Genomic DNA, 17999 nt, shown 5'->3' on the forward strand with positions numbered 1-17999 from the left:
GGCTATAGCCTACATACAACTATAGACATACATACAACAGGTCGTAATCGTCGTCGTAAAGTCGTTTTAAGCAGTGGAAGATATGTAAATACAGCCAGTAAACACCCTCAAATCTCAAACTGTTTGTTCACACAAGCCAGAAAAGAAACCGAAACTGGGTCAGTGATTCTGCTGTGGAGTAGTTTAAATGCTAAAACATTCGACTGTATGTTTACTTGACAAATGCGTTTTTAGATTTTAAATATGCTACCGACGCTATAGCGGTGTCTAGGAAGTATATTTGGTGAGTACTAACCCTTAAAGTACTTAAAACTAATAATTTCATGACCTTTTTTAACAACATCTCCGAGAGGATCTTCGATCGCAGATCTGATTAAATTGTTGTAAATTGTGGGTTATTCATCAAAACAGGAAACATTTGTGTCCCTCATGTACATCTGCATTTTATTGTAGCCTATATTTGTATTCTCTCTGTGTTTACATTTTTAGATTAACGTGCATTATTAAAAAATAGTGCATTTTTATGACGTAGCCTATTTAAAAAGTGGAGCCCATAGGTTTTGCGTTAATCATTTTCCCACAATATTCTTATTTTTAATGAAATATTCCATAAGTGTAACGTGAAAACGACAATCAAACATTCACGAGGTTTTCATATCTTGTGTTTTGTGCGACGTTAAGCGATCTTGAAATGTCAACCAGCGATTTTGTATCTAATAACTGATAATTAAAAGGTGAATATGTAGCCTATGTCGAAATATCAGCATTACATTGTCTTTCTATGAAGCACATAGTTTCATGATCTTGAATCCAAAGGCCATTTAAACAAGTCAGTCAACTCTGTTACCTTTCTAACATATTTTAAATAAATAAATGTTGCTTTTGAGATAGAACTGTGTGGTTTACTAATAGGCCTATTTAAAACACATTATCTGTATGCAGTTTCAAAATCTTGCTTAGTGTAGGCCTACTTCAAACACGTTTCATAAAATGTTCTACTGAATAGCCTTGTCTCTATCTATTTGTTTAGTAGTGTGAAGAGAAAAGGAGCTAAAGAGGATGTCAGCTATTATGATTTAGGTAGGTGACACAATTATTCTGATTTACCTTTTTGAATCATGTGATTGTAGATGGATTCTGTTTGATACAGTATTTTTACACATTGCGTTGACATTTGTATTTAACAGAAAAAAAAAAGAAGTATAAATGGTTAAATTGCAATCTCTAGGCTATCGTTATTCAGGAAGACACAGCAGCATTATCTAACAACATGGCGACAGGTAATGTTGGCTTATTTATCTTTCCTTTTTTTGGTTTCTGTTTTGCAGCAAATATAAGAATATCTGACTAAATCATTTCTTTATTAGGATAATAACTTAATGAGAAATGCACATTTCCATATTGAGTGATTGAGTGATTGTTTATTTTTTCAGTGCATGCATTCATTTATTCATTCATTCAGTCATCCATTCATTCAAATCCTCAGGTAACCACTTTGAGTGGCAGCTGTTCAGTGGAACGGAGTGGGCTTCTATCGCTAATGATTTTGTCATTGAGGCCCATTACTGTCAGCCAGGGGCGAATGGGATCACCATCTACTTCAACATAGGGTTAGTTGGTCTTAAATTCATTGTAGAGATCATTTTATCAGTATAATTTTGTCTTTACATTCACTGATTTTGTTTGTTTGCATGTATTATTATTATTATTATTATACACTACCAGTCATATATTAACGTATTTTTATTAATACATTATGTAAAGGATTAAAGGGATAGTTCTCCCAAAAATGAAAATCCTGTCATTAATTACTCACCCTAATGTCGTTCCAAACCCGCAATACTTTCTTTCATCTTCGTAACACATATGCAGATCTTTTTGATGAAATCTGAGGGATTTCTGTCCTTCTATAGACAGCTACGCAACTACCATTTATCATTCTAGTGTGTTACGCAGTGCGTTTGAGCTTCTTCAAGAACCAATGAGGTTCATTCTCGTGTTACGCAGTGCATTTGAGCTTCTGCAAGAACCAATGTGGTTTATTTGTGTTTTACGCAGCACGTTTGAACCAATGAGGTTCATTCTCATGTTACGCATCACTTTTAAGCTTCCTCAAGAACCAATGAGGTTCATTCTCGTGTTACGCATCACGCTTGAGCTTCCTCAAGAACCAATGAGGTCATTCTCGTGTTACGCAACACTTTTAAGCTTCCTCAAGAACCAATGAGGTTCATTCTCGTGTTACGCAGCACGTTTGAGCTTCAGCAAGAACCAATGAGGTTCATTCTCGTGTTACGCAGCACGTTTGAGCTTCAGCAAGAACCAATGAGGTCATTCTCGTGTTACGCAGCACGTTTGAGCTTCAGCAAGAACCAATGAGGTTCATTCTCGTGTTACGCAGCACGTTTGAGCTTCAGCAAGAACCAATGAGGTCATTCTCGTTTTACGCAGCACGTTTGAGCTTCCTCAAGAACCAATGAGGTTAATTCTCGTGTTACGCAGCACGTTTGAGCTTCCTCAAGAACCAATGATGTCATTCTCGTGTTACGCAGCACGTTTGAGCTTCCTCAAGAACCAATGAGGTTCATTCTCGTGTTACGCAGCACGTTTGAGCTTCAGCAAGAACCAATGAGGTTCATTCTCGTGTTACGCAGCACGTTTGAGCTTCCTCAAGAACCAATGAGGTTCATTCTCGTGTTACGCAGCACGTTTGAGCTTCCTCAAGAACCAATGAGGTTAATTCTCGTGTTACGCATCACGTTTGAGCTTCCTCAAGAACCAGTGAAGTTCATTCTCGTGTTACGCAGCACGTTTGAGCTTCCTCAAGAACCAATGAGGTCATTCTCGTGTTACGCAGCACGTTTGAGCTTCCTCAAGAACCAATGAGGTTAATTCTCGTGTTACGCAGCATGTTTGAGCTTCCACAAGAACCAGTGAAGTTCATTCTCGTGTTACGCAGCACGTTTGAGCTTCAGCAAGAACCAGTGAAGTTCATTCTCGTGTTACGCAGCACGTTTGAGCTTCAGCAAGAACCAATGAAGTTCATTCTCGTGTTACGCAGCACGTTTGAGCTTCCTCAAGAACCAATGAGGTTCATTCTCGTGTTACGCAGCACGTTTGAGCTTCCTCAAGAACCAATGAGGTTCATTCTCGTGTTACGCAGCACGTTTGAGCTTCCACAAGAACCAATGAGGTTCATTCTCGTGTTACGCAGCACGTTTGAGCTTCCTCAAGAACCAATGAGGTTCATTCTCGTGTTACGCATCACGTTTGAGCTTCCACAAGAACCAATGAGGTTCATTCTCGTGTTACGCAGCACGTTTGAGCTTCCTCAAGAACCAATGAGGTTCATTCTCGTGTTACGCATCACGTTTGAGCTTCCTCAAGAACCAATGAGGTTCATTCTCGTGTTACGCAGCACGTTTGAGCTTCCTCAAGAACCAGTGAGGTTAATTCTTGTGTTACGCAGCACGTTTGAGCTTCAGCAAGTTCTTGCGTGTCAAGCAGGTTCAATTGAGTTTCTGTTTATGTCCGCTGATCAAGGTTAATATGTAAATAAAAGCCTAAATTTAATCTGTTCATCATATAAAGCGATCATGTCTCTTCAGAAAATTTGGACTAAACCTCTCAAATTCATATGGATTAGTTTTACGATCTCTTTATGAACTTTTTGAAGCGTCAAAGTAGTAGTTGCATACCTTTCTATGGAGGGCCAGAAAGCTCTGAGATTTTATTAAATAGATTTTCATTTGTGTTCCGAAGATGAACGAAAGTCTTACAGGTTTGGAACGACATGAGGGTGAGTAATTAATGACAGAATTTTCATTTTTGGGTGAATTAAATAATACCCTTTAAATATTAATTTAAGCCTTTCCCATTCATTGCACAGGGCCGTCAATATTGACTTTGACGAAATGACAGTCAGTGGACCTCTTCGTAACCTTAGTATACGGCGCAATACACTGCTGTCCCCTAACCAGAAACAAGAAGTAGGCTGGTACTACAAAGATAACCATCGCTGGTGTGAATATGGATCTCAGGTAAGTGGTTCTAGAGATATCTTATATTCATTACGCCACACATCCATATTCTCACGGAGTGAAAAAACATGCGACAATGTGCTGATAGACAAGACAGAACAGGTTATTTTCGATATGAAACAAGTCTCAGCCTTCAAATTTTGTGCCTCAGTTCAAGCAAAGCGGTAGTGCAATTGAACGATCATCTCTTCCTCTTTACTACTAGTTACTGTACAAAATAAACATGAATTAACATCAGAGGGTATGTTGAAGGAAGCAGTACTTAATGAAATGTCTCATATCTAAAGTTTCAACTACGGATAAAACAGCATGTAAACAATGTGTCAGCTTACATAATATTTATCTCAGAAAAGTTATACACCATAAACTGTATGGATGAAAAATGTACAAGAAAAATGTATTTTGCAAAAAAAGCCCAAATTGTTGCATTGAAGGCAATATGGTTTTACAAAGTCTTATATCGTAACATTGTAACCACTCTGTTTTGTAAACTATTATTGTACACGAAAATCGTAACCATTTGAATATTACATATTCATTATATTTTTACTCTAATACCATTAGATATTTACGTTAAATATAATGTTATTATTATAAAAACGGTGTCATGCAATTGTATACAAATCAGTTATTAATTAACCTTTAATAATAATGTACAAGCTGACAGGTTTCCCTGTTTAGTTTACAGCATTAGATTTTTTTTTTCCTTTGAGAAAAATGTACATGTATACCCAAATGAATATATATTGAATCGACATCGAAATTGAATCGCAGGCTCATTAATCGAATAATGAAATTCGATTAGAAAGCTAAACTCAAAAGTTGGCAGTCCTGCTAGACATTATGTAGCACACTAAGTCTGTTGATCAGCCTTTATTTTGTTTCCTCTCTGATTTCTGCAGGGTTTCGGTGGGAGTGCATCCTCAATTGGAAGCGACTTTATAGAGCAGCAGTACAACAGCAACCCAAGTGGCTCAGTCCAGTTTACTGCGGGAAGCATGACTTACAACGTGGACTTCACTGGTAATTGGACAAATGAGACCGATTACCTTCATGGCTGTGAAACAAAAGTTTCTTTCTCAAAAAATTGAAATTTGAAGCCACTAACTTATTTTCATGGTTCTTTTTTTGGAATGTTGTAGCCATGACTCAAACAAATCTATCCACAAACATGTCCAGAAAAGTAAGACGGCGACCAAAATTCAATGCAATAGTAACGTGCAACAGCAGTAATCAAAACAGGTATTACTTTCCGGTATTATTGCCTCTGGTTCATGAAAAAGCAGAAAGAATTACTGTGTAAATCCATATGTAGATTGTTGCATTGAAGGCAATATGGTTTTACAAAGTCTTATATCTTTAAACTCTTTTTTTGAACTATTATTGTACATGAAAATCGTATGTAAATTGAAAGCGACATTTATGCAAAAACGATTGTACTAATTTTGGTAGTGCCACTGTTTACACTCTTCAGGAAGTCACCCAACAAATTTATGTATAAATTATTCGTAAAAACATTCTCATGTAAATTGAATGCGAAATTCATGTTAGAATATTTTCACAAATTCAACTTGAAAGTCAACCTAATTTTTTTCTTTTCTTAAAATCATTCTTTTGAAAATGAAATGCAAAATTTATGTAAAAACTATTTTATGAATTCTTATAGCATCACATACTCTTCACAAACCCAACCTACGAATTTATAAAATTGTTCATAAAATAGTTCTTACGTAAACTAAATCAGACATTTATGTAAGAATGGTTTTACAAATTCTTATAGCAACACCGTATTTACATTGTACAGGAAGCCAACATACGAATGTATGTATACATTGCTTGTAAAATCATTCATACCTTTATTTACAACCTATTTATAGAGAAATTCCTTCTGCTAATTTTTCATGAAGAGTTCCCAATATATTTAAAATTGTATTTGTAGACAAACCATTTGATTTTCTTTTATCACATGCAGTTCGCAAATTCTGGCATCTCCCTTGGCAAACCCAACAAATTCTTCTTCTCGGTACATCTGGGAGTTTATGGGTGATGAGGGTATTTGGACTGAGTACCAAAAACCAGTGAGTTCTAAACACTGTTATTACTTCCAAATCCACTTATTCCTTCAGCTGAAAAATTGGGGGTTAAAGTGATATGTTTACTTTAATCTAACAGTTCAATGGACTTTTTCTACAGGGATGTTCATTGGATAGTGCAGAAATCGAGAGGTTGTATCAACTCAACCCTCAGTGCCAAGTTTCATTCACATCAAGACGATTCTCTTACTCTCTTTACTTTGGGGGTAAGATACATTAAAAATCTTTATATACAGAAGTCTGTAGTGTACAGCTAACATGAGGGAAAAGCAGAGGCCTACCTATAGAGAATGTCTGCTAAGAGAAACGTGTTAAAGTTTTAAAACTTGATGTCAAAGCTTTAACCGTGTTTGAAAAGGAATGCAAACATATTGATTACTCATCTTTATGTCTTTATCTTCATGTCTACAGGAATGTATCAAGTGAACAATAAATATGGCACAAAAAGAGCTGTCCGGAGAATCACTGGTGGAATCCAGCAAACAAACAGGTATGAATCTATTAATAAAAGGAGACATTTATATGGAAGCTAATATCTGCCATGGAATAAAAATATAATAAATATGGAAGCTTGTTTCCGCCATGGAATAAAACAATTTAAAAGATAACAGCAGCTTTCTGACTTCGCACAATTCGGATGTTTTTTTCTCATGGCTTTATATCTCGTAATTCTGACTTTATAACTCACAATTGTGACTATATAACTTGCTATTGTGACTTTATATCACACAATTCTGACTTTATAACTCGCAATTGTGACTATATAACTTGCTATTGTGACTTTATATCACACAATTCTGACTTTATAACTCGCAATTGTGAGTTTAAATCACGCAATTCTGAGAAAAAAGTCAGAAGTGTGTGAAGAAAAGTTAGACTTGTGAGATAAAAAGTTGAAATTATCTTTTTTTATATCTTTATTCCATGGCGGAAATAAGTGCCATTGTTAAAGGATTAGTTCACTTCAAAATGAAAATTCTGTCATCATTTACTCACCCTCAAGTTGTTTCAAACATGTATGAATTTCTTTCTTCTGCTGAACACAAAAGACATTATGAAAAATGTCAATAACCTAACTGTTGATGTTGACTTTGACAATTGACTTGACATTGACTTCCATAGCATTACTTTTTGACTATGGAAGTCAATGGGGTCCATCAACTGTTCCTATTCCTTTAAGAAAGTCTCAAATTGACTGTTTATGTATGCATTACAATAAATAATTGTATTTTCACTGCTACGCGGATGACGTACAGATTTATTTTTCGGTAAAACAGTCAAATAGTAATACTTTCGGTAACCTATTAGCTTGTATTCAGGAGGTGAAAGACTGGTTGGCAGCTAATTTTTTAAAACTAAATGAAGAGAAAACTGAGGTTATAGTTTTTGGCCCCAATTCCCACTTAGTGTCCGAGCGACTAAAAGATACCCCCCCTGGCAGTTAAGGTTAAAAGCCTTGGTTTTATCTTGGACTCTGAGCTAAAAATGGATAAACAAATAAATTCTGTGGTTAAATCTAGTTTTTTTCACTTAAAGCTCTTAGCAAAAACCAAACCATTTTTATCTCCAGCGGATTTTGAGAGAGCTATTTCTGCGGTCGTTTTCTCTAGAATGGATTATTGTAATTCACTGTATGCTGGGATTGATAAAAAAGCTCTGGCATGCTTGCAAAACATACAAAATGCTGCAGCCAGATTGATTAAGTCAGTGAAGAGAACGGATCATGTTACACCTCTATTGAGATCCTTAAATTGGCTGCCAGTCGAGAATAGAGTGCATTACAAGATCATTGTTCTGGTTTTTAAAGCACTACATAATTTGGCACCACCATACCTTTCTGAGTTGTTGTCTGTATACAAACGTAATTAATTAATTAACGTGTATTTAAACGTAAAGGTGACAGAGCGTTTTCTCGAGTCGGTCCTATACTGTGGAATAACCTCCCGCACTCTGTCAGATCAGCAAAGTCGTTGTTAAAAACCTACTTATTAGATGTAGCATGGGGGTCAGTCTGAAGTGGCTTGGCCCTTTGTGTGAAAGTAATACAGTATGTAGCTGTCTCCTGTCTTATGTTTACATTCCATTGCTTGTTTGTATGTCATTTTTAATTAAGTGTTTTATTCTACTGTTTGTGAAGCACCTTGGGCAACGCCTGTTGTATTATGTGTGCTATATAAATAAAAGAAAGAAAGAAAAGAATACTTTTGTTCTAATGTTTGTTCTCCTATCACAGCACATTGTCACAAGCTCGCTGGCAGTTCAAAGACATGGATGGCAATTGGAAAGATTTTAGTAAAGTAAATAAATCTTCCTTTTTTTCTTCTTCTTTTTTTACATTTTATGAAACGATAGTTGCAGAAGTTGCTACAAGTGCACTCTTAAGTGATCTATAATGAGTGATTGTTTGGTGGCCATCATGCTGTCTGCTTTCTAAAACATTTGACCTGTGTTCTTGCACAACACTAAAACAGTCAAACCTTCTGTTCTGCGTCATAAACTTGGACTTTGTGGATGTGTAGGGCGGCTCTCGGGGACATTGCAGTGTGTCAAGTCAAGATATCGAAGCCCAGTACCAGCAGGACGCCACAGGGACAATGAGTTTCAGGGCGGGCAGGTTTAGCTATGAGCTGGACTTCTCAGGTGCGTTCATGCACAAACCAAAAGAAATACGTGTTATTTAGTACAAATATTGTTTAATCAAATCACTTGTGTTTTGTTGCAGACATGACCCAGACCAACCAGTCCACTAACACCAGGAGACCTGTACGCCGCCTTCAGCAATAAGACCTCACTTGCCTATTCTTACGTTTACTTCATTTACTTTTAGCTATATGTGAACTCAGGACTCCTGTTTATGCAATGTTCAGTTTGTCCATGCAAACCTGTGTCTATATTGTTTTATTAACTGCCACAAAATAAGTTATCATGGTAATCATGTTCTTGAACTAATTTCTGTTTTTATTCTTAAACGTTTTTTTCAATGCCTGTACTGTGATTAGAAGATTGCATGTATAATAGCTTATGATTGCTTTCAGCTTTCATGTTTTTTTTTAAAATACAACTATGGATTAAGGATAATATAAGATATTTTGTATCATATTTTTCCTCTTTACTGAAATGTGCTTAATTGTCATGGAAAAAAAATTTGGTTCACAAAATAAGCTTAATTTCCTTATAAAAATTAAGCTTTTAGGGTGAAATATGCACTTTTCTAAACAAATTTCATGAGATCCACCGATAAACATTTGTAATGTCTGTCTAAATTCTCTTACCACTCAGTAAAACCTGTTGTTGGTTTGTTACTGATAAACATTTTTTATCCATAAAATAATTTTCTATTTCTTCTACTTGTTTAAGGAAATCAATTTGTACACTATTGTTTCAATACTTAAAAAATAAAACAAATAAATCACTTAGGAAGTGTAAAGGTATTACCCTTTAAATAATCAATTTATTTGATTCCAAAATCACCATCTTTCCAACAATCCAGTTCACATTTTTAAATTAAAACAACCCAGATGTTTTATCTACATTAATTTAGACTATTTGAAAACTGCATGTAGTGAAACACTCATACAGAAAGTTATTTTCACAATCTCCATCACAGACCCGCTATTGCACAATTCTCAACATAAGGCCTCTCATTCATAAGACCAGGAAAAGCATTCCCTTTTAATAAAACCTGTCTGGATATTAAATATTCTCCTCAGGAAAGTGATTCATCAGTATTAAAAAAAAAAAAAAAAAAAAAACTCTTAAGTGGTGGCAGTTCACCTCTATATACTGTACACTTCATTCATGTTCTTTTCCAGAAATAATACACATTTTGGTGATTTGCTTGTTTGGTCATGATATGGAATAACATGATATGGAATTGAGTTGGTCTCTTCCCACAGCAGGAAACTGCCCATATAACAATAACAGACAAACAAAAATGTAGCTAAATGTAACGCCCCCAAAAAACACAACATTACAGGATAACACGGACGATTTAACACAGGGCAGTGAGTAACAGCAGAGAACTGAAAGGGAAACAAACGCATCGGGCTTCATTCATGAAACACACATTTCTATGTTACAAGTTGTTGCACTCAATTTAATGCTACAATTATAACAGTGATTTTCCCAAGAACTACAGGAAATGCATATTTCATCCCAAAATGCGCAAATGATATATATTTTTAAATAAAGAAGCCTATTTCTAACCTGTTGCATTGTGAAATTTACTTGAGAATTGAGCATATTTTCCACCAATTCTCATTATGCAATGCAATGCAAAAAAACTAATTCTCAATACCATAAAAAAAACATCTCTGTATTGTAAATGTTTTTTTTTTATTCTCTTTACTGTAATGCAAAAAAATAAATGTACATTCTCTCATTACAATAAAATACAATGGAAATTGTAAAGTAAATATGAAGTATTGTTGTAAGTAGTGTACTGAATTTAATAATACACTGACTTACAAAAAAAAGTCCTTATTATTACAGTAACATGTTTTCCTTGTAATTTTGTCTTTGGATTTTGGGATGAAATATGACCCTTTTTCATGAGATTCACCCAAGATTGACAGAATTTACAGAAATTCACTCTGCTAGTGTTTCATGAACGAAGCCATATACAGTGAAGCACAAACTCACTTTAAAAGTACTGACAATATCCCAAAAATATCTTAAACCCTACAGGTTTTTTCTTTTTTTTTTAGCTCTATTACATTAAGTGCACCTATAGTATGAATAAAGTGTACTTCCTTTAATAAATTTCACCTCAGTGGATCATTTATCAGTATAAAACTCAAACAATAATCACCAGATACAGTATATACACAAATAACACATTATAAAAAGACTCATTCAGGTACCAATATGCACTGTACTTATTTCTTTACTTATCTATCGCATATCTCAGACAAGGGAGAACACAACCGAGAGACTTCCTTTTGGGAGACAACAACAGCAATTTCTGTGGCCATCGATGACGTTTGTTGTGGTAGAGGAAGTCAGCTCAATCAGGCGAGCAGTGAACGCGAGTAGCAAAAAGGAAAAGAAAACAAAAATGCTTGAGTTTGTAACGCCAAATTTGTTAACCCTTTTGTATGTGAATCTTTCTTCTGGGGCGCGTTTTAAGCCAAACGATACACTAAATGCAAGGCATCCACCAACTGAAGCAGCTTTCGGTAGAAGAGCCCAAGCTTTCAGTAGAAATGTGACAGTTTGTTTGGTGCAGTCTGCTTTTGATTCACACAAGTCCACATGAGTCGCACCATGATAAGATCCCCCCAAAAAAGACAAAAACCAAAACAAAATCATCTTTCAAGGATACCATGTCCAACCGTCCAACTAAATTTTGACTGTCATCTTCGCTGCTGATGTTGTTTCGCTTTCGATTCCCACATAACAGGGAATGTGAACGAAAGGCAAATGTTTTATCCGAAGAGGTCCTTAAAATCGTTGTTGACTGAAGCACTTTGTTTTATCATGCCAGGGTTCATTGTGGAAGAAGCCACGGGTTGCGAGAAGTTCTGGGGGTTGAAGAATGGGTTTGCTTGCATTCCAAAACCACCTTGAACTCCCGTCATCCCCATTGGAGGTGCCTGTATGGGTGCAGTCTGGGAAGGCTGGCCTGTACCAAACTGATTGAGCCACGGAGAAGGTGCAGTGGTTCCTTGGGCCGGTTTAGGGGCCATTTGGTTCAGGCTGACTTTGGGTTTATTAGAAGCGAAGAGGGAGTCTAGGGCGGACATGTCAGGGGGTTTGCCGGTTTGATTTTGGTTCTGGTTTTGGGTGAGGGCACTGAAATTTGGAGCACTGGTAGTGGTGGCCATCCCTCCATAGAGGCCAGGAGTGGCGGGTCTCATGGCCATCACCATACCTCCCGTCTGGAATCCCATGGGTGAATTGAAGCCATTGCTGACGCCCATGGTGCCCATTCCACCCATGGTGGGTGCTACTGGGAAGGTAGAGGAAATGGTGCCGCCCTGCAGGGGCATCGTCCTGGTCCCAGAGTTTAAACCGAGGTTGTTCAGGGACGTCATATTGTTCAGAAGACTGCTGGTCAGATCCTTTGCCTGAACAATAAAAATATTCTTCAGTTATAGCATGTACATCCCAAATCAAAATGGACCCTTTTCACAGACTGTGATGACACATTTCAACAGTTAACATTGTAAATCTACTTTTCATTCTTAATTTACATTTATAACACTATACTTTGTGTTATATTACCTTGGCCAGTGGTTCCCAACAGTGGTTGTCTCACTTATCTGACACCCATCTGAGGTCTTTTAAGTCTTTACTAATGATGTGTTTGATTAAGGAGACATCTAAACTGTGCAGTGCTGGGGGTACCCGGACCAGGATTGGGAACCACTGAACTAGGTCTTAAATTACATAAACTTGCTAACAATGCTGTGATGGTGTTTCGGCTGAGGGAGCGACGATAAGTTTGAAGAAAAAAAATCTTTCTCTCTTCTGACGGATGGCCTCGCTTCCTGAAGTACTTCTCATTTTCTTCATTCGGATTTAACATGAAATTCTCAATAAAAAAAAACAAAAACAAAAAAAACATGAAGCAACCAACAACTAGCACTAAGTTGAATCACATCATCAAAAACTTTGATTTAAAAAAAAACAATAAAAAAAAATTCAGAGGGGTTTATGTACTGTGTTCTTACAATAAAGAATGGAGCATTACATAAATCAAATATTAAGATACAATATTTAGGGACATTTATTATATAAAAACAATACATTAGGCCTGGTTCCACAGACAGGGCATAGATTAAGCCAGGATTAGAATTTAGTTCAATTAGGATATTTAAGTAGCTTTGTGCCTTTAAAAAAAAACATTACAGGTGTGAATCTTGAGTCAAACCAATGGCACTGATATATTTTATGATATAGCCTATCAGTGCAAGTTACTTTCAGTTAAAACAGCTCAAACATGCATTTTAGTCTGGGACTAGCTTAAGCCTTGTCTGTGAAACCGGGGGTTAGAGTTTATTGGAAAATAATCAAATATATAAGTAGTTTCAGAGTGTACGGCTGGCCAGGGCTTGACAATAAGGACTGCCCGATGGGCTGGGCTAGGCTTGAACAACGCTCGGGACAGTTGACGAATATGTTGGCCCAGTGCTGCATCGTCATGAAATATTTTCATGTGCATGTCTTTTTAAGTCTTGCCAATTTAAATATTCAAGCGCAAGAAGACTCGAAAGAGAACTCAGACAGCGCACGAGTACTGAATAGAGTTCTCTTTCATGTCTTCTTGCACTTGAACAGATAAATCTTTACTTTAAATGCCCAGAAAGTTAGTAAAGACATCGTTAAAATAGTCCATGTGACTACAGTGGTTAAACCTTAAATGTTATGAAGGAACGAGAAAACTTTTTGTGTGCGCAAAAACAAGCAAAAATAACGACTTTCAACAATCCCTTCTCCTCCATGTCAGCCTGCTACACTGATCACGCAGTAAACACAATGTAGCGCTTCCAGGTTCTAAATCAGAACGTCGGCTCATTATTGGCTGACGCTGTTCATGTGAGAACCACGATGCATGCGTGTGAAGCTGACGCAGGAGATGGCCAATAATGAGCCGACGTTCTGACGTAGAACCTGGAAGCGGTTGGTTGGTGGCTGGATGAGAAACATCTCGGATTTCATCAAAAACAACTTAATTTGTGTTCCGAAGATTGGAACGACTTGAGGGCGAGTAATTAATGGAAAATAAATGTTTGGGTGAACTAACACTTTAAGTGAACGTAAACAGAAATAAAACGCATGAATAACACTATATTCGATCTGAGCTAGTCTTTCTAAGACTAAACTTGTAGTCTTACTAAGACTAAACTAAGACACAACTTGTTTTAACTAAACTAAGACTTGACAATGACAAATATGGTTTATAACAGCTAGTGTGAATATCAAGATAAGGTACCTTTTACTGTAGAAGATAATCTGGTAATTTTACTGCAAAAATGGATTCCATGCGTGAAAGTGATAATAGGTTTCCCATGGTCCCCTCTTGAGTGCATGTGTTACCTGAGGTGTTGTTGTGGCTGGTTTGATGCTCTGTGGAGCAAGTGGCTGCTGGCTTCTTAGTTTGGCAGCCTGTTCCTGTTCTTTAGCCAAACGCTGCTTTTCTTCCAGGGTAAGAGATACCTGAACATACCACAAACAACAGTTAGTACATCAACCAGGTCTAATGCCAACAACCATTAATATTATAAAGGGTAACTCACTCGTGAGGGTTGTGAAACAGTTGATGAGGAACCATTCTGGTTACCATTCACACCTGCACTTCCTGAACTGCCACCAAAGATCTCATCAATCTATCAGAAAGCAAAGAGAAAAACCCAATTACAGTTAATTTCACAGTGTGGCCACAATTAAAAGCTGTGAGTTTGCGGTGTATTTACTTACATCTCTGACTTTTGTGGCAGGGCTGGGTGTGTTTTTAGTCTCCTCTGATTGGTTCAATGGGTTTGTAATGTTTAAACTCCTGGAAAACACACAATACTCATTACTCATAAGTTAACTGTTTGTTTGCTGCACTCGTGTCATGTCATCTATCAGAAGGCCTCTGCCTGTTTAAGTGGGCAGTTCTTGACCAGAAAATGCTGCAGAATAAGCTTCTTGCAACATCAAAATTATTTTATTAATCAAACAGCCTGTTAAGAAGGAATAAATAGAGAAATAATTGAAGTAACACCTCTGCTGCTCCTGCATGATGTGCAGCTGCTCTAATTTGGTCTTATGCTCCGACTCCATGCGACTCAACATGTCCTTGATCACAGCCATGAAAGAGTTAAACTGAAACACACCAGAGAGAGAAAACAGTTTACAAAAGTATATGTGTACACGTAATCTTTACAAATGATCTGAGGTGACACTGAATCAAGTTTATATTCGGTGGGTAAACAAGAAAACACCTAAGTTTATGTGAACCTCACCTGGTTAAGGTTAAGGTTGTTATCAATACTAAGTGACACCAGATGAGGTAAACTCTTTCCAGCCAGGTGCTCTTTTGGGATGCCCAGTTTCTTATGGGTGAAAGTGCACTTGTAGATGCCTGAAAAAAAAAAAAATGAAAAAAAGAACAGCACATACATTTTTATAACTGTTTAAAGAGATAGTTCACCCAAAAATGAAAATAAGCCCATGATTTACTCACCCTGAAGTCATCCTAGGTGTATATGACATTATTCTTTCAGACGAATACAATCGGAGTTACATAAAAAAATGTCCTGGCTCTTCCAAGCTTTATAATGGGAGTGAATGGGTGTATGTCTTTGGAAGTCCATCAAAGCGCATCCATTCATGATTAAAGTGCTCCACGTGTCTCCGGGGGTTAATAAAGGCCTTCTGAAGTGAAGCATTGCGTTTGTGTAAGAAAAATATCCATATTTAAAATCGACTAAAATAACTAGCTTCCAGCAGACGGCCAATGCAAGTCAACTTACGCCAAAAGAGTAACATTTGACGATGTATGATGTAGGATGTAGGAGTAGCGTAAGCCTTGACGCCTCTCGCGGTTCAAACAAACAGTTTTACGTTTCGTCATTATGTTGTGCGTCAAGTTCAAGTGTTACTCTTTTGCCCTAAATCAATGCGTACGGCCGTCTGCCGGAAGCTAGTTATTTTAGTCGATAAAGTTTTAAATATGGTTATTTTTCTTACACTTTTATCATGAATGGATGCGCATGGAATGGACTTCCAAAGACATACACCCATTCACTCCCATTATAAAGCTTGGAAGAGCCAGGACATTTTTTTATATCACTCCGATTGTATTCGTCTGAAAGAATAATGTCATATACACCTAGGATGACTTCAGGGTGAGTAAATCGTGGGCTAATTTTAATTTTTGGGTGAACTATCCCTTTAAGGCATAAGATGATAGCATAATATTATTCAACTTAATGTTATTAATTCAATTTCAAATAAGGAACAATATGATGATGCTTTTAATGTTCTTTTGAAGCTTGAAAGCCTCAGTCAGGCACAAAAAAGTGATGAAAAAGAGTAAAAGAACAGTTGAATTACCCAGAATGCCCATGAGCACTGCTGGTTCCCTGGATGGAATTTGCTGAAGGAATGGTAAAATTTCATCAATGACGTACCATTTATCCAGGTATTCCAGAATCTTGCCTAGGCACACAAGAGAGTTCACCCTCACCTGAAAGAGGACAACCAACAGAGAAACTATACTCATTTTAGAGCTACTCTCCTAAATCTTTCATTGACATATAGAACATTCACTTGTTACTAGAGACATAAGAACACAAACCGCTAGCGAGGATGTCTGTAAACAGGCAGATTTGATACGAGGGATAAGTGCGTTTTTCATAGATGGGTACTCAATCAGATTGGCAAACGTGGGAATGATATTCAGACAAAGTTCCTGTTTAGAACAAAAAACAAAAAAAACATGTTCGATTTTGAAATACATAAATTCAAAATCTACACAGATACATCAAAATGCATTGTTCGGATAATGAAAATTCAATCGACTGGTACTGATATTTATCAATTATAAAATAAAAATAAATGTTCTCATCCAAACAAGTTTATGGTGTGGTCACCTGTATTTGAATAGAGGGGGCCTCCACTGCCCTGTACACCATGGGCAGAACACTGTTCTTGATGTCTTCAGGAGGCGTTTTGGTCAAAAGCAGGTCCATCTTTTGTAGAAATATCAGCAGAATCTGGATATGTGAAAAAAAAAAAAAAAAAAAAAAATCAAGGAAATAATATGATTCCTAAAAGCCATCCCATGAAATTTAACACTGGGGGGAAAGACAAGCAAACAAACAACAACGATACAAAAAAAAGAAGAAAAAAAATAAATTAAAATAAAATAACTCATGAAAACCACATTAAAAGATCAGTGGAAACTGTGGAAACAAACAAGTACAGACAAAATACCTGAATACCAAAATATAAATAAAAATATGAACTAATCATAATACAAATATTACGATGAAATAAACTACCACAAAGACAAAGGTTCAAACCTCACTCACCATGTTGCTGGCCTGATAGCGTGAAATAGAGAAATTAATTACAAACATGAACCTAATGGATTACACAGGCACGCAGCGGCCATAGCAAGTGCACATCAAGTGTGCCATTTAGGACAGGGCCAAAGAGGTTAACTAGAGTAAGGGCTCACTTGTGGGGGAAATAATTCAAATCAGTTTGGCATCAGTGATGTATATGTGTGTGTACCTGTACAGGCTCCTGCTGTTTAAAAACTGGGGTGAGGTCTGGGAGAACAAGGCGGATGTATTCCTCCTTAGTGCATTCCTCAGCGATGAGCAGCACGTTTGGAAGGACGAATGGAACCATGTCAGGATTCACAAACTCAGACGTGAGCGCCGGGAGGATTCTGTATACCACCACTCTCTGAGGACAGAAAAACAGAGGCCAGTTAGCTTAAGCAGTTATCTTACTGTTCTATCTATCTATCTATCTATCTATCTATCTATCTATCTATCTATCTATCTATCTATCTATCTATCTATCTATCTCTCTCTATCTACCATCCATCCATCCATCCATCCATCCATCTATCTATCTCTCTCTCTCTATCTACCATCCATCCATCCATCCATCCACCTATCTTACCTATCTATCTATCTATCTATCTATCTATCCCTCCCTCTCTATCTATCTACCCATCTCTCTCTCTATCTATCTACCCATCTCTCTCTCTCTCTCTCTCTCTCTACCAACCTACCCATCTCTTTCTACCTCTCTTTCTCTCTCTCTACCCATCTATCTCTCTATCTACCCATCTATCTCTTCATCTACCCATCTATTTCTCTCTCTCTCTCCTCATCTATCTACCTATCCATCCATCCAT

The 17999-nt window shown here is 37.0% G+C and overlaps 2 protein-coding genes across 5 annotated transcripts in view; one reads left to right on the forward strand and one right to left on the reverse strand.

Moving 5' to 3' along the window:
- LOC311081215 (uncharacterized protein) lies at positions 1 to 10548 on the forward strand. 4 transcript variants are annotated; one of them, XM_084111634.1, is made up of 13 exons: positions 1 to 283; positions 1031 to 1080; positions 1229 to 1280; positions 1487 to 1610; positions 3890 to 4040; positions 4943 to 5063; positions 5183 to 5282; positions 6013 to 6118; positions 6234 to 6339; positions 6545 to 6623; positions 8367 to 8430; positions 8653 to 8773; positions 8856 to 10548. In XM_084111634.1, exons 3-13 carry the CDS (start codon positions 1271 to 1273, stop codon positions 8915 to 8917), a joined length of 1044 nt encoding a protein of 347 aa, XP_083967760.1. In that variant the 5' UTR covers positions 1 to 283; positions 1031 to 1080; positions 1229 to 1270; the 3' UTR covers positions 8918 to 10548. The 4 variants fall into 4 exon arrangements, with proteins under 4 accessions (XP_083967760.1, XP_083967759.1, XP_083967761.1 ...); XM_084111633.1 differs by having other exon boundaries at positions 125 to 283; positions 1188 to 1280; XM_084111635.1 differs by having other exon boundaries at positions 127 to 283; positions 1034 to 1080; positions 1188 to 1280.
- The window catches only part of scyl2 (SCY1 like pseudokinase 2), a 20301-nt gene continuing 11866 nt past the window's right edge, over positions 9565 to 17999 (reverse strand). The window contains exons 9-18 of the mRNA XM_084111624.1: positions 17363 to 17539; positions 16717 to 16839; positions 16422 to 16535; positions 16178 to 16310; positions 15085 to 15203; positions 14844 to 14944; positions 14555 to 14633; positions 14374 to 14463; positions 14174 to 14293; positions 9565 to 12201 (exon numbers count right to left, since the gene is read on the reverse strand). Of these exons, the coding sequence (XP_083967750.1) occupies positions 11560 to 12201; positions 14174 to 14293; positions 14374 to 14463; positions 14555 to 14633; positions 14844 to 14944; positions 15085 to 15203; positions 16178 to 16310; positions 16422 to 16535; positions 16717 to 16839; positions 17363 to 17539 (1698 nt within the window). The 3' untranslated portion in view covers positions 9565 to 11559. The remainder of the gene's footprint in view (positions 12202 to 14173; positions 14294 to 14373; positions 14464 to 14554; positions 14634 to 14843; positions 14945 to 15084; positions 15204 to 16177; positions 16311 to 16421; positions 16536 to 16716; positions 16840 to 17362; positions 17540 to 17999) is intronic.

The sequence above is a fragment of the Abramis brama genome (assembly GCF_963993115.1).
Source record: "Abramis brama genome assembly, chromosome: 4".
NCBI lineage: Eukaryota > Metazoa > Chordata > Actinopteri > Cypriniformes > Leuciscidae > Abramis > Abramis brama.